General features: G+C 42.6%; 2 protein-coding genes across 7 annotated transcripts in view; one reads left to right on the forward strand and one right to left on the reverse strand.

Moving 5' to 3' along the window:
• Positions 1-5,688, forward strand: radx (RPA1 related single stranded DNA binding protein). Of its 2 annotated transcripts, none has more exons than XM_049741577.2 (16): positions 1-446; positions 907-1,486; positions 1,568-1,710; positions 1,882-2,074; positions 2,154-2,262; positions 2,340-2,440; positions 2,526-2,645; positions 2,720-2,815; positions 2,904-3,071; positions 3,313-3,470; positions 3,545-3,666; positions 3,928-3,969; positions 4,041-4,132; positions 4,212-4,448; positions 4,695-4,874; positions 4,947-5,688. In XM_049741577.2, the coding sequence occupies exons 2-16, from the start codon at positions 916-918 to the stop codon at positions 5,081-5,083; spliced, it is 2,469 nt and encodes an 822-aa protein (XP_049597534.1). In that variant the 5' UTR covers positions 1-446; positions 907-915; the 3' UTR covers positions 5,084-5,688. The 2 variants fall into 2 exon arrangements, with proteins under 2 accessions (XP_049597534.1, XP_049597535.1); XM_049741578.2 differs by having other exon boundaries at positions 3,548-3,666.
• The window catches only part of npas2 (neuronal PAS domain protein 2), a 25,828-nt gene continuing 17,024 nt past the window's right edge, over positions 5,364-14,167 (reverse strand). For 3 of the 5 annotated variants that reach the window (XM_049741572.2, XM_049741574.2, XM_049741573.2), the window contains exons 8-22: positions 13,500-13,613; positions 13,272-13,390; positions 12,699-12,781; positions 12,509-12,615; positions 12,293-12,440; positions 12,083-12,167; positions 11,882-12,008; positions 10,911-11,008; positions 10,683-10,778; positions 10,145-10,321; positions 9,427-9,636; positions 9,154-9,338; positions 8,970-9,065; positions 8,685-8,895; positions 5,364-8,225 (exon numbers count right to left, since the gene is read on the reverse strand). In XM_049741572.2, the coding sequence (XP_049597529.1) occupies positions 8,031-8,225; positions 8,685-8,895; positions 8,970-9,065; positions 9,154-9,338; positions 9,427-9,636; positions 10,145-10,321; positions 10,683-10,778; positions 10,911-11,008; positions 11,882-12,008; positions 12,083-12,167; positions 12,293-12,440; positions 12,509-12,615; positions 12,699-12,781; positions 13,272-13,390; positions 13,500-13,613 (2,051 nt within the window). In that variant the 3' untranslated portion in view covers positions 5,364-8,030. The remainder of the gene's footprint in view (positions 8,226-8,684; positions 8,896-8,969; positions 9,066-9,153; positions 9,339-9,426; positions 9,637-10,144; positions 10,322-10,682; positions 10,779-10,910; positions 11,009-11,881; positions 12,009-12,082; positions 12,168-12,292; positions 12,441-12,508; positions 12,616-12,698; positions 12,782-13,271; positions 13,391-13,499; positions 13,614-14,167) is intronic. The other 2 variants (XM_049741575.2, XM_049741576.2) reach the window with 2 other exon arrangements.

Here is a 14,167-nt window from a genome sequence, read left to right on the forward strand (position 1 = left end):
AGGCAGCAGGAGATGGCGGAAAAGAGAGCCAGAGTGTTGCTTCTGCGATTTGTGTCTCGGCGCGAATGTTGAATCCTTGTTTGTGCAATAAAGAGCCGGTTACGAGTCCACGACTCGCCTGGTACATCGGTAACGTTCCAATAAGAATACAATGCCATGTTTTAATGAGGGAATTTCTAACAAGATAGACCACTTTAGGCCGTAGACTGTACGCAATTATAATGACGTATACGTCACTTCAGCCGACTGAACTGCTAAGCGAGCGGGAAACTTGAAAATGTTGCAGACCTCAGTAACCAGGCGTCTTCATACTTTCTTAGTATTTATGATGACTTGTCTCTAGCCACAGTTGTTGGCAGACAGTCCTGGAATAAATACGTGTTCCACCCATCTGCCACAAAGGAATATTTGTTCGCGTCTCCCTCCTGGCTAGCGCGACCCAGACGGTAAGCATAAGATAAAAAGTATATTTGGTGGTTGAACATAAATATGCAGTTTGTAACGGCGGTGTGATCTCACCGACTGAAAGACAGCAATATAAGTTACAGCAGGGGTGTCAAACTCTTTTTTTTTCCGCGGGCTGCATTGTAGTCATAGTTTCTGACTGTCAACCCAAATAAATGTATGAGCACCTCATATTATACACAGTATAAGCTACAAAACAAACTGACAAATAACTCGTTTTCACATCAGACTAGTAAAAACTGGTCAAATACTTAAAAAAAAAGATAAGTGAAGACAATTTACAATTCTAGTAATGACACACGAATTTGATGCACAATTTGTCTTTGCGGGCCATGTAAAATGATGTGGCTGGCCATATCTGGTCCCCGGGCCTTGAGTTTGACACCTGTGAGTTACAGTTAGCTAACATGAGCTAAAACATTGTACATCTTTCTACTTTAGCCCTCCGCGATGGAGGATACCTCATCGATCTTGACGTGTATTCCTCGTCCGTCTTTCCTTCGGAGGACAATTGAGCAGTTGTCGACGATCAAAACCCTAAAACTTAGAGTGGAGGAAGAGGATGCTGCTAATGTCGCCGTCATCACACTTCAGCGCTACTTCAGGCAGCCTTGTGAGAGCTACAGCTACGACGTAACTGTCACCGACGGAGTGTGTCGGGCCAAATGCTGCCTTCACCCAAGTTTAAATCACTTGATTCACACCAACACCCTGAGGACAGGCTCAGACATCATCATCACGCAGTGCTCGTTTGTTTACAACGAGCGGGTATTGGGCCACCGCTATATCGGCATCGAGCAGTTAAGGTGCGTCTCGGGTAAATCCGCGCTGCTGTCGCAACTTCGGGATGTGAGCACACTGCCCGTGCTGGTCAAAAGCGGCATGGAGAGGAACACCTTGCTACCAAGCAACATACCCCTCCAGCTGGGCTGCAAACACTACTTGTCTCTGTGGGACAATGAGCAGCCAGAAGGGGACATGTGGATCTCAGCGCCTACTTCGCATGCTCCAGTGATGGATGGTGAGATGCTGCATTCACTCTTGCACCTTCATGCTGGAGTTATTTTGTATTAATGTCGTCCGATGTCCTTTCACCCAACAGTCAAAAGGGTCACTCTTATTAATAATCTGGAGTCAGTATTCAACAGCACACGGGAACCCCCCCCTCTCCTGGTGAAGATAATACAAAAATCCAGATTGAGGTATTATGGCAAACCCGGATGCAAGATCGATTTCCCCTACCAGGTAAGCTTAAACCCATTGATGCAGTGGTTCACAAACTGACGTCCCTGGAGCCCCAGGGGTCTATGATTTTTTTGGTGTCTTTTCATCTTTAAAATTCCTGCAAAATATTTGACAACCCCTACACTAAAGACGCCATCTAATCCACTTGATTCCCATCTGATTTTCTTGCAGGCATATTTTGAAGTTGCTGATCAGAGTGGTATCACGTCTCTGGTGCTTTGGAACGAGCTCTGTCCACAGTTTTACAACTCGTTCAATGTTGGAACTGTGCTGTACATCCAGAATTACTCTCTTAAGGAAAGTTATTCCAATCGCTCACGCCCACAAATGGACCACTACGGAATCAAGATCTTCACCTCAATTGGTATTGTTGGATAAGGACAATAATAGAAAAGTCCTACTACAGTTGCTGGGATGTGTGATCTCAGTCTTTTATCCCTCAGAAATCTGCCTGAATGCTCACACCCCAACTTCTATTATCACCGTGGTGCCACCGAAAAATGTTCGGCCTCAGTGGTCTTTGCCTGATGTGTCCTATCGCTTTGCCACCAGGTGATTTAACCTCACATCGGTCGGTCTTTGCACTTGAGGTTTGAACCATGCTTAATTCCATATTTCCATTTTTCCAGAGCCGAGGTTGAAACGTTTGCCAAGGACTCTGTTTGTGACGTCATCGGTTTGGTAACATTTGTCGGTCGCGTTCAAAGAGTAAAACGTAAAGGCAGCACAGGTGAGACCTCTCAAACCTACCAAAAATGCTTGGTCACATGGACCAAGACTTGTTGCCTGACTGACCCATCTCACGATTATTGCAGGCCCTGAGAAGTACTGGTCGTTCCGCTGGGTCCACGCAATGGATAGAACAATGGAGCATCCTTTTGTTCTGCAATTGTTCAACTCCTCCCAGCCAGAAATCTTTGACAGTATATGGCCAAGTAAGATCCCTCATATAATATCTCTGCTGACTGGTAGAGCAAATCTTCATTTCTGTTTCTTCTCTCTCCCTAAGTGGCTTATCTCGTGTGCACACAGATGCGAGTGTGTCATGTGGAAGGCTGCTTGCCTTACCTCACCAGTAGCTGCGAGACAGAGATGTTTATTACAGGTTAGCACAGCTCGAATCTTAAATGTCATTTGTCTGTAGCTCCAAGGAAGATGAGTTGTTGAGTGCCGTTTGAACTTTACCGTTACAGGCTACCACAAGGGTCAACCGTACAAGAATAACCCCATAGTGCAGAGCCTCATGCAGCGAAACAAGACTCTGAAGGACAACGAGGTCCTCCCGAAGACGGCTGTCGGTGGCTATTATTGCTACCCTAATGCCCCGCCCACTTTCACCCAGACAACGGCAGCGACCTCAGGTGAAATTATGGTTTTATTCATATCACAATCCCCTGACATTTACCGGAGTTACTGTACGTTCCAAAAACTGATGTGAAGTTGACATATTATTGGTAAAAAGATAATTCCCATTTGTGAGAGAAAAAGTTAACATTTGGATCAGACAACATTTGCAATAGCCTCAAGCCAGTATCTTCATACATAATTTATTTGGTGGTTGTCCATTGTGTCATTTGTCTTAATTAAATGTTCACTCGACAGAGCAAGTTCCTCTTGTTGCTGCTTCTGACTTGAAGAAGGAGTTGGAAACCCTGCAGTATAGAGAACATAAAAAACTTGCCATTCAAGGTCAGATCGTGGCTGTCAGATATGTGGAAAAGTCAAACATGACTGAGACACAAGGCCTTGGAGCCAAAGGGGTATGAAACACTTAAAATTCTTCTTTTGCAATTGATGTCATTTTGACATTAACTAGAGACAAACTTGTTTCAAGCAGGTGCCAGGTGTGTCCACTGGTGACCGAGCCATGTCGGATGTGAGTAATGTGACTGGGTCAGACGCATCGGCCTCGCCTAAACAAACTTCAGTGAAAAGGAAAAGGATGATAAATACAAGGTGTGATATTTGTGTGGGGAATGGAACCTTGTTTCCCAAGCTTAGCTTAGCTTTTTGTTTGACGTAAAGTATAATGCTTGAAATCATAGAAAAAAAATATTCCACTCTCTGTCGGAAATGCATGTGTCACTTTTTGAATTGAAGTACTATATGAAATACGTTTTCCCCCAATGTGCCAGTTTACAGAGATGTGCCTGTGTATGTGAATAATAGTATGTAATGTATTAGTTTAATGAAGCTATTATTTTTATTTTTTTTCAGAGATACAGAGCAGAGTTCATTGAGCAGCGTGCCGGCAAAACGGTAAGAATGATGCTGCTAATAATGTTGGTATCCACTTGACCCACGCTCACGTGACATGTCCGCTTTGACAGAGGAGCCAGAAATCCAGAAGTCGAAAGAGAGCAGCCGGAGGACGAGGGAGACTCAGAATCACGGGAACAGAGTCTGCCACCCCAAAATGAAGGTTGAATTGTGAAGTGTGAACCTACTTCATCATGTCAGACAGAATTTGATTTGCTCAAATGTGGGTTGGTTTCCACCAGGCCGCAATCTGCTATTGTGGGAGAGCAGCGGCTGGTCAAGGCAACGGCAAGATGTGACTGTGCATTTGTGTCACGCCACTCTTCATCAGGACAGCATTTCTCGAAGGTTCACCTTAGATGACAAGAACGCCCTCCTGCGGTGGAGCAACCTTCATCCCATGCGCTGGACACCGGAGCAGTTAGCCGACACACTTCCAAGTCCCGTTTTCCCGGGATACTACCAGGTTACCATACTAGGTAAGACTATTAAGTAAAGAATAGTCGGATGTTGTGTGTGGATGGTTGTTCAATACAACGCTAGTTAATATGCAGCCACTCAAGATTTCCGGATTGTTCAGGCCAGAAAAAAATGAGCGTTAGTCAGGCATGGTTGAGTCATCAGTAAATCAAAAACAGAGGACTCGGTGAATGTTAAAACTTAAAAGTTTGATTTCTGTCTGTGTTTAATTAGTCAATTTTATTTTCAAACATGTGTTTTTACAGGCATTAACAAACAAATAGCTGTCGATGCAACATTTTTACCCATTGTGAGCTCCAGAGAGCAAAGAGCCGTAGGTCTTCCTTTGGGTCGTCACGACAACACCATGCTCTCTTGCCTCTCTTCTGGTTTCCTCTGCCCTCTGGAGGGCTCAGGTCACAGTTGGACATCGCGCCACATACCAGGTAAAAATCTCCCTGTGGCACCACTACCAAGTTATTTAGCGTCGCAATGACACCTAATATTTGACCTCCCAGAGAATATCATGGCAACTGCCGGGGAGCTGGAGGACACAAATTTGGTATGTGTCTTGGACATTTGTCACCTTGGTGGAGAGGAGGTGGAGGTAGTGATTAGCAAAGTGTACAAAGTGACTGAAGTTTCTGTTGCGTAGCACTTTAAAGAGAGACAATTTTCTAAGGGTGAGTACTCATCCATATTTTCCTTATACATTAATCATGAAAATGTTGGTCGACAGTCATCCAATTAGGCATTCTAGATAAACTCTAACTCTGTCACAAAGATAGCACTTCAACCCAGTCTCACAAACACAGTAGAATGCAAAACAAAAATGTGATCTTGACCTAAAAATGATAAGATAACAAAATCAAAAGCATGTCTTGACCAACAATAAAGTCTCATTTGTTTTTTGTTCACAACCACAATGCATGCCGTATGTTTGAAAATATTTATTTCCAAATATTTCACAATGAGCAGGTTGATTTATAAATAATTCAATATAACATAATTAATATCAAGATATTTTAGGCTGTAAACTTAATTTGTTATTATCTTTTAAACAATATTTTTAAAGCTTATTTCAATGGAAAAGACAGGGGGAGAAAAATACATACAAGCAACTGTGCAACACCAACACAACAAAGCCTCACCTCCACTAATAAGACACTTCATTATCTGTTACAAAATTACTTTAATTTTAAAATCATGTAACATACATACGTATTCTATTAGACATAGAAAATAAACTATATCATCTAGTGTGTGTTTTTTGTACATTCTAATATACAATATATTCACTGTGTTTTCTGCACTGAAACGGCAGCAATGGCTGTGTAGCAGGTTTGTGTTTCTCAGCTTCTGGTCTTCATTTTCTCACATACAAATGGAAAGTGTCAGTTGAAAAATCAATGCAAACGCTTGAAAAATATTGACACTTAATGGAAAAGTCCAGGAAAGTGAAAATTGGGGAGGGGACTCTACTTAATATCTACATCCAGATATCAGCTGTAGAAAGGGGCATTCATGGGGCGCTTTTGTTTCACAAAGTAAATTTGTATGGAGGTGTAATTTCAATGTGTCGACTCTTAATTGAGTCAGTCACAAGTGAGATTTTTTTATTAAATATCAACGCAAGGCAAATGATATTTGGACTTTTCATCAGCTAGGTCTAGGCGCCATATTCCCAAGTCTTGAAGCTGCAATCATTATGAACAGAATAATTGTTCTCTGCCTGGAGGAATGTTCGGGTCACTAAAAAAATATATAATTTACACAGTACCGTGAGTGCCGTTGATATAACACGTCTTTACACAGCTGTAGTGACACATTGTAAATATACGTACATCATAAATTAACATTCTCAAAGGGACATTGCACATCGTCAAAGAGTAGCTACTGGGCCTGTTTTCTTCCTCTGTGGTGCTCAACGAGCGTAAAGAAGCTTGCTTCAACAAAAATGAGTGAGAGACTCGAAAGTGATGAAAAGAAAAAAAAGGACAGTTAGATTTTCAGATAATTAGCAGCTGTTCATGTCTGCAGCGCCACTGTGCATGCACACACTCACTAGCCTGTCGTAATCGTTTTGTAAACAGTGTTCACTCGTTGCTGACAAGTTACACTTGCATAATCGAATGAGATCCAAAACAAGAGCTGTAGCAAACAGTGCGCCTTTACAAAGATAGTAACTTGTAAAGTGTAAACAAACTGGTAAATGGGTGATTACACTACATTTGATTTTCATCTGTCTGTTTTCCTTTGGGCAAGCGGCGCTGTACGAGCTGGGCTTGTTGCCATAACAACTATTGACACTTAGCAATAATGGGAAGTCTTCAATGAACCATGTGTACCAAAAAGTAATTCAGCATGTTTATCTTTGTAAAGGTGCACTTTTTTTTTCCACTATTTATCCTCATTGATTGGAGTGAAAATACGTTTGTCAAACAAACTTGTATATGATTTAATAATGTAATCTATCGGTGTGTTACAGCGTATAGTTCCGAACTACTTAATGTGTTTAGACAGCACATCAATCTGTTAATCTCTCATTGTGGGTGAGTTTTATAAAAATATATCCATTTAGATGGGAATAAGACTTTAAGACCAGTAGTGGCGCATCAATTCCCGCCTGAACATTAAAAGGAACCGTAATCTCAATATATAAAACTGCTTTCTTAATCCCATCTCAGTTGTTTGACAATTAATGTGTTCGGCAAATAAATTATTAATAAAATAACGACAATATGACTGCAAGTGCTTAAATTCATTGGTAGGGGCAAGTTAAGGTTGAAAAAGGCATCCATTATACATATTTCTCTATATGTTTAATCTCCTACACACTAAATGTCTATTATTTTATATCTAATGTAGGGGGGGTATAAATTACGATCAATGAAAATAAACTTTGTATTCCAAATGGACCTGAGCAGGATTTTTAAAGCCATAGTCAGACACAACATTGGAACTGCACCATAGCATGGTTAAAAGGCACATGAGACAACCCACCCTCCTCCATTTAACTGTTTGACAAACGAGCTGTGTTGCTGCAGGGCTCATCAGAGGTGTCGCGTTTAAAGAAGCCGCCTGTTGAAGAAGCCCTTTTCATTATAACGATAACCTAGAGGTGTGTTTATCTTATTTAGACGGGGGGTGACATCCAACTCCTCTAAATGGGAAATTAAAAGCAATACTCTGGATTTCACTGAAGGGGGTTGTCGGGAAAATAATCTTACCGTGAAGTCACAGGTTCGAGGGAACATTTAATATTAAATGTATAGGCAAAAATAAATACTCTTATCCTACTCTTAGGTGGGGCAATGTACCAAAAGTGCAAACAGACACTTGCGAAATGAAAGTGGCATCCTCATGACAGCGGTGATAAATTCACTTGTTTCAATGACAACCGCGCGTGTCGCAGGCTGGTAATGAAAGGCCCCGCCTCTCACCATCACATTCCTCCTGTCCGCTTCCCGTCCTCCTTTTACTCCGGCACTTCCCCGTTGGAGCGAGCAGCTTCGCATCAAATGTTCACGCCGCTCTTATCCGTTTTCCCGCCACAACAGCAACCAGCCGCAGAGCTCAGCGCTCTCGCGCGTTCCACAGTGCTACTGCGTTAGCATATTCCTAAAGTCTGAAACATTAGCGTTCTGGGTTTGGGAATGTTGATATTGTCTTTGTTGTTGCTGTTGTGTTTGCGGCGCCGGCTGCTGCTGGATGTATCCCACAGTGCCTTGCTGTGGGATGTTGGCGGTGTGTAGGAATGCTGGAGTCGATCCACTGTGCACAAGTCCTTGCGTCATCTGCAAAACACATCACAAATTCCCTCATGGCAGCAGCAGATAAACATCAGGCCGTTTCTTTGAGATCCAATTGAGAAGCAGGATTAAAAAAAAATGTCTTTAAAAGCATACAAATCATATCTTTTTATTGACACCATTAAAAATTGTATTAATATAACAATATACTGTTGTTGTATTTTATCATACTCAGGTAAGTTGTAAAATACTAAAACTACAACGGTCATAAATTTGACTGATAAATGACTCCATCTCTAACAGTCAATCAAACCTGAATAAATTATTGACTGGTGTGCATCTTGAATGACATTTGGTGCATGATTTAGCTCAGGAAAAAAAATGGAGATCTTCTTAACAGCCTGCTGACACGCTGTTGCTATGGTGACATGAGAGCTGCTTTAAGCAAATGCCATGCCACAATAAGATTATACGGCAAATCAATAAGATGGCTGAGCGTCAAACCTGAAAGAACTGCTGGGGTTGCTGCAGATGCAGGGAGTGCTGGGAGGCCTGAGGCTGAGCCTGATAGCTTGGCTGTGACTGGTGGGAGATGAAGCTGTTGTGCGGGATCATGATAGGCGACGTGAACACCTGAGAGGGGACGAGCACGGCGTTGCAGTTGACCTGTTGCATGGGGAATGAGGGGGCGATGATCTGCTGCTCCAATGTGTATCTGTAGGGAGGGAACAGTCAACAGGTCGAACACAAAGGGGGTGAGGGGGAGTGGCGACTCGGAACAAAGCTCACATGGTCTGGGGAATGCCCATGTTGCACTGCTGGGAGGACTGCGTGGACCCACTGCTCGTGGGGACCAATGTCTGCATCGGCTGGTTCAGGAGCATCCTATAGCATATAATCATAGTTTTCTATCATCTGTCGTACATTCATAGATTGATAGCATTAGCATCTCAAAGTGTGACTTGGGTTTTACCGTAGTTGTCCGTCTTGGCTAAAGTCGTTGTCCGCGTGTCTTTGGTTTGTGTCATGTAGAGGCCTCGTATTGGTCTGTGAGAACATCATTGGGTTGCTGTAGAAGGGCATGGTCAGACTCGTATTGGTCTGCACGGTCAAACTCACTGACTGCACCGGGCCGCTCCGAGATATCCTCTGCGGGACCTTTTGAATATTGTCAAATTGATAGGGAAAAAAGTCAGTTGAAAATATTCAGACAAACTTATGTGTTAGACGTTTTTGTTGAGGGTACCTGTGTTGAGGGGGAGCTGTTCTCTCTCAAAAGTGAGTGAGGGGACGAACTGTGGGCACCGCAGGAAGGTGGTTTCGGGTGGCCTGAGAGCGGTCTGATGACCCCCGATTGGCTCTGGGAGGCCGGCCTGCCTGGGCCCTGCTGCTGCGGCTGTTGCGGCTGCTGCGGCTGTTGGCCAATTTCATTGTGGATAGGTTGTTGTAGTAACATCTACAACGCACATTGACAAAATGTCAGTCTACTCACACAATACAATAGAAGTGCTTTTTTTTTTGTCGTTTTTTTTTTTTTTTAATATATAAATGAGGACCTTCTGAGTCATAAGGCGACTGAATCACCGTTACACAAATATGACTGTATGTGGGTCATTAGGTTTGCATGCCGCCTCTTGGTGGGGCCATTTCCCCTGTTACTGTTGGAGGTTAGTCAACAGAAGGCTCACTGCACGATGTGACTAATTAACCCAGATGACATGTGCACTCATCGGTCTCAGCATTAGGTGCACCTGCATAGTCGGATGACAGCCAATACAAAAGATCTACTAAAATTCCAGAAGTTTGTGTCACAAAAATATAGACTTATTTCCCCTAAGTTAATATTTGTACAAGTCAATATACTTCCATTTTTTTCGCCTGATGATTTCCATGCAGCGTTACTCGATACACGTTGAGGCCTGACGTATTCTCGGATGTCTAGCTTGGTATGAGGAGTTGGTTACCTGAAGATTAGCGAGGTGAAGCTTCTCTTTGATGTCATGGAGCTCCTGCTGTTGCGTCTTTATGTCAGCCTGCAGGATGCGTGTCCTTTCCTCCAGTTGCTCCTTAAGCTGGTTCATAACACCCAGCTGAGGCTGTTGCAGCTGAAACATGGACGACTGCTGCTGCGTTTGCTGTTGCTAAAACACACAGAATTTATACATAAATAAATCCACTTCTGTTCAGCCTTTCTCAGATGTATTCAATGCGGCCTATTATGCAATAACATAGCCTTTCTAAGTCTAATAGTTTGAGACAGACTACATGTTTCATAGTCTAATAGTTTGAGACAGACTACAAGTTACATAGAAGCAATTAAAGCAGATGCTAATCTGAAAAATGTCGTCTGTCTGATGCACTTAATCCTATAACCTGCAGGCAAAGTACACAGTTGAGAGAGAGTTTTCTCACGCACACACAGCAGCAGAAAGAGACCTCAGTACAGCGTTAAAAACAAAAGAGAGGAAGACAAATGGCAGGAAGGGAAGTCTAAACACTAACCATTGCTGTGTTCTTGCTGCATGGAGGAGGAGGAGGAGAAAGGGGGAGGCTCATTTGGGACACCAGGTCAAAGGAATTTTGTCTTAGGGTCGAATTCTACAAGGTGAAGATGATACAAGTTTGATGAATTTGACCATTCCAAATATGATCAATTTGTCTAGTTGTTTCCTATTGACCTTTTTTAATTATCTCCAAAACACACACACGCGCGCCTTTGTATAAACTGACCTTTGAACGCCCAACTTGGAGTCTGGCAGGCGTCCTCTCGTTCCCAATAGAAGTTGACTGCCATGACGGCGTGCAGGTTTCTGTGTACGAGTTTGCTGCTGCGCAGAGGAAAAAGGAAATCACACCCTTTTATGAGAAACATGACATTTTTATGAAACATGCTTCTCCTCAATGATGCAGTTGCTTAATTTGTTTTGTCTCATGAGAATCATCACTCGTAAGGTTAAGTGTTAACTGTAAAAGCAGCGTAGAACAGTGCAGCTACTTTGTTGGCACAGGATTTTTATTTATTTTTTAAACGGAAGCCTGAAAAGAATCCTAATTTTTAAATGTACTAGGCCTTGAGTTAGCTTGCGTATGAATTGCGCCATATAAATAAAGCTGCCTTGCTTCCTCTAACCTGGATATGTTATCAACATTGTGTCTGTACCAAATGTACGAGACGTCACACTTTAGCTGAGACGACCACGAATTGAGGTTTTTTCAGAGTTTCGAAACAATACTGCTGATTCACCGGGTCTTGGCTGACACCTCATTTTGCCTTGGATGAAAAATCCACAGACGGTGACGCTTTTCAATGAAGCAACACCAACTGGGCAAATTATTTACCGTACGATTAACATAAGTTGCTTTTTATGAGCAGCAAGAGCTACTGTGGCTTTTTCACAAATACACAGAAGAGAGGGAACTGTTTAGTGTTTGTGTGCCCCTAGTGGGTGGAGAAGCAGCTGGAGTCTCAGTGAGCGGAGGCTAAAATAAACAAGGTTAGTTAAAGTAAGCATCAGAGACTATTTTATCATAAAGATAGCATATCGGTGGAGGGAAGCAACAATATGCACTATAAAAAATGGATGGACGGGATTGTGCTGATACTGGACATCAGATCCTACAGCCACATAGTGTCATCATCTCGCCTTATGTCGACCTATCGTTGAGTGAGTTGGTACTTTAGGTAGCAGAGGATGACTCACATGCGGAGTCCGACAGCGCTGTGTGGGAGGACTTCCGAGAGCTGTGGGAGGATACCGAACGTGCGCCGCTGTTTCTGTCCAGTGGCGGGTCCAGCGTGGAGCACATGTCCAAGTACAGCTCCTGGGCCTGAAATGTACCAAACAAGGGGCTCAAATTGTGCCTTATGTTGATATCAGACAGAGAAAATTCTGGACGTTTACCTTCACAGAGGAAGGAGCAATCTCAGGAGGAGACAGCTCCTCAAGGCCAAACGCTCGCCTCCTTTCAGCTCGTACTTCGGCGTAACTGAATCACAAGCAGATTGCTGTATTAGTCACAGGATCTGGTGTGCCTCATAGGCAATTTTAATCTCGGGACAACAAAAGAGAGTATGTATCCTTTGTTGTGGGCAAGCAACAAAATAATCTCACCTGACAACAGTGTGAGTGCACACGATGAACTCAGGTTTGGAGTTCCATTGGTGATAAGTAATATAGTAGTGCGTCCGCAACCAAATCCACTGCTGGCCCTTTGTCAGGAAGCGATAATAGCAGGATTTCCCCTTTCCGAACTGCATGACTGGCGGAGAGAATTAAACACAGTCAAGACATCCGGTCCCTCAAATATTGATAGTTGAGTAAACTTACGTTGCTTATGACATTGCGCTATAAGCTCCAAATCGTCCACATGATAGTAATCGTAGCCAGATGTTCCAAGAACTTCAAAGGGTAAATATCCTATGATTGGAGAAGCTCTGTAACAAATAAAAACTAAGTGCGTTAAAAAAACAAACAAACAGTGCTGGCTGCTGATGTGATTGGAATCACTGACATTTACCTGTGATCTAAAAACAGAAACTTCCATTCGAGGCTGTGCCTGGATGTGAATTCATCACAAGGATCATCCACGTTGCACAAATCCTATAAATAATGAAATAAAGGAGAACACAGGAGGGGGAAGTCACCTCAATGACTTCACAACAAGCAATGTTTACTCAAGCAAGCATTGGAGCAAGTCTGAGTAAGGCCTAGTATGAAAGGTGATGAGGTGTGACCCCCCCCCACCCCACCCCAAGTGCTGTCATAAACTCATCCACTTTATTACTCTTGTAATTTTCAATGACAAAATTACTTCCTACCAGACATAGGAAACAAAAATCATAACAAATTAGGTGAATGTTTAAATACAACCATTAAAATTAACATACTCTGACCAAACAGGAAATTCAATTGTGATGGAAATATTGTGTCTTCATTGGCGCGTAAAATAAATTGATTACAGGCGTCGACTGAGTCTTAAGGTGTGTTCCAAAAAGCCTCAGGGCGAAGTTAACTGACACATTTGCGACGCTTAAATTAGAACTGGTCTCATTTGTTAAATAATGATGAAATGCACCACAACAAGTCTCACCTTGAGAAACTGCGGTGTGACTAATCGTACAGTAGCAATGAGGCAGACCTGCTCCTCCAACGACGTCTGCAGGCTTCTTGGTAACGTCAATTCAACCCCGTTACAAGAGGATGTAGGCACTACCAAAAATAACAGTCCCACTTTAGGAACAAATAAACTTGACTTGGCTTGACTTGACTTGAATGGAAAATTACTTAATTCGGTGCTTTAACAAAGGCTTGCTCTCACCATTGTTATGAAACTTGAAATCTCCAACAAACTTGACATACTCGTACACAGGCGGCTCTTTTGGATCGATGTTCCCTCTGGCAAGGTGACAGCAAAATTCCACATGTGCCTCACCTAAAAACAGCATATTACATTTAATTCAATGTTGACAGAACGAGATAGTCGAAACAAATCAGCAATAAGCGTGTTTGTATGTACAACTACCTAGCAAAGAAAATAGGCTAGGCTACAAACATTGTGTAATATTATTACATCAAATATAAATGTTTATATTTCTTAAATCCTGTGAGAAGGCGTTTATTTCTCGTTAACTTGTCCGACAACAGCTCATTTTCCATGAACATTTACCGCACAACGGAAGTGTAGACAATGTTGTAGTTAAAAAATAACCCAAGTGCATCATCATAAATGTTTTGTGCGGAGCACTTTGCGCTGGGCCCATGAGACGCGGTTCCGTAACTGTTTTGAGGCTTAGCAAGGCACATCTCCCATTCTGTGAAAAATCCAATAGCAATGCAGGATTAAGGTCAGAGCCTTGTGCCTTGGATAGTTCATTGCTGGGGGGGGATTACTGTGTTAAACATAACAGTGATTAAAAGTCTAAACTATGATACTAAGCATGTGACTATTATTAGCTAAAAGGCTAATTATAGACACACAAATCAGCA

Source organism: Syngnathus scovelli, chromosome 15 (assembly GCF_024217435.2).
Source record: "Syngnathus scovelli strain Florida chromosome 15, RoL_Ssco_1.2, whole genome shotgun sequence".
NCBI classification, from domain to species: Eukaryota; Metazoa; Chordata; class Actinopteri; order Syngnathiformes; family Syngnathidae; genus Syngnathus; species Syngnathus scovelli.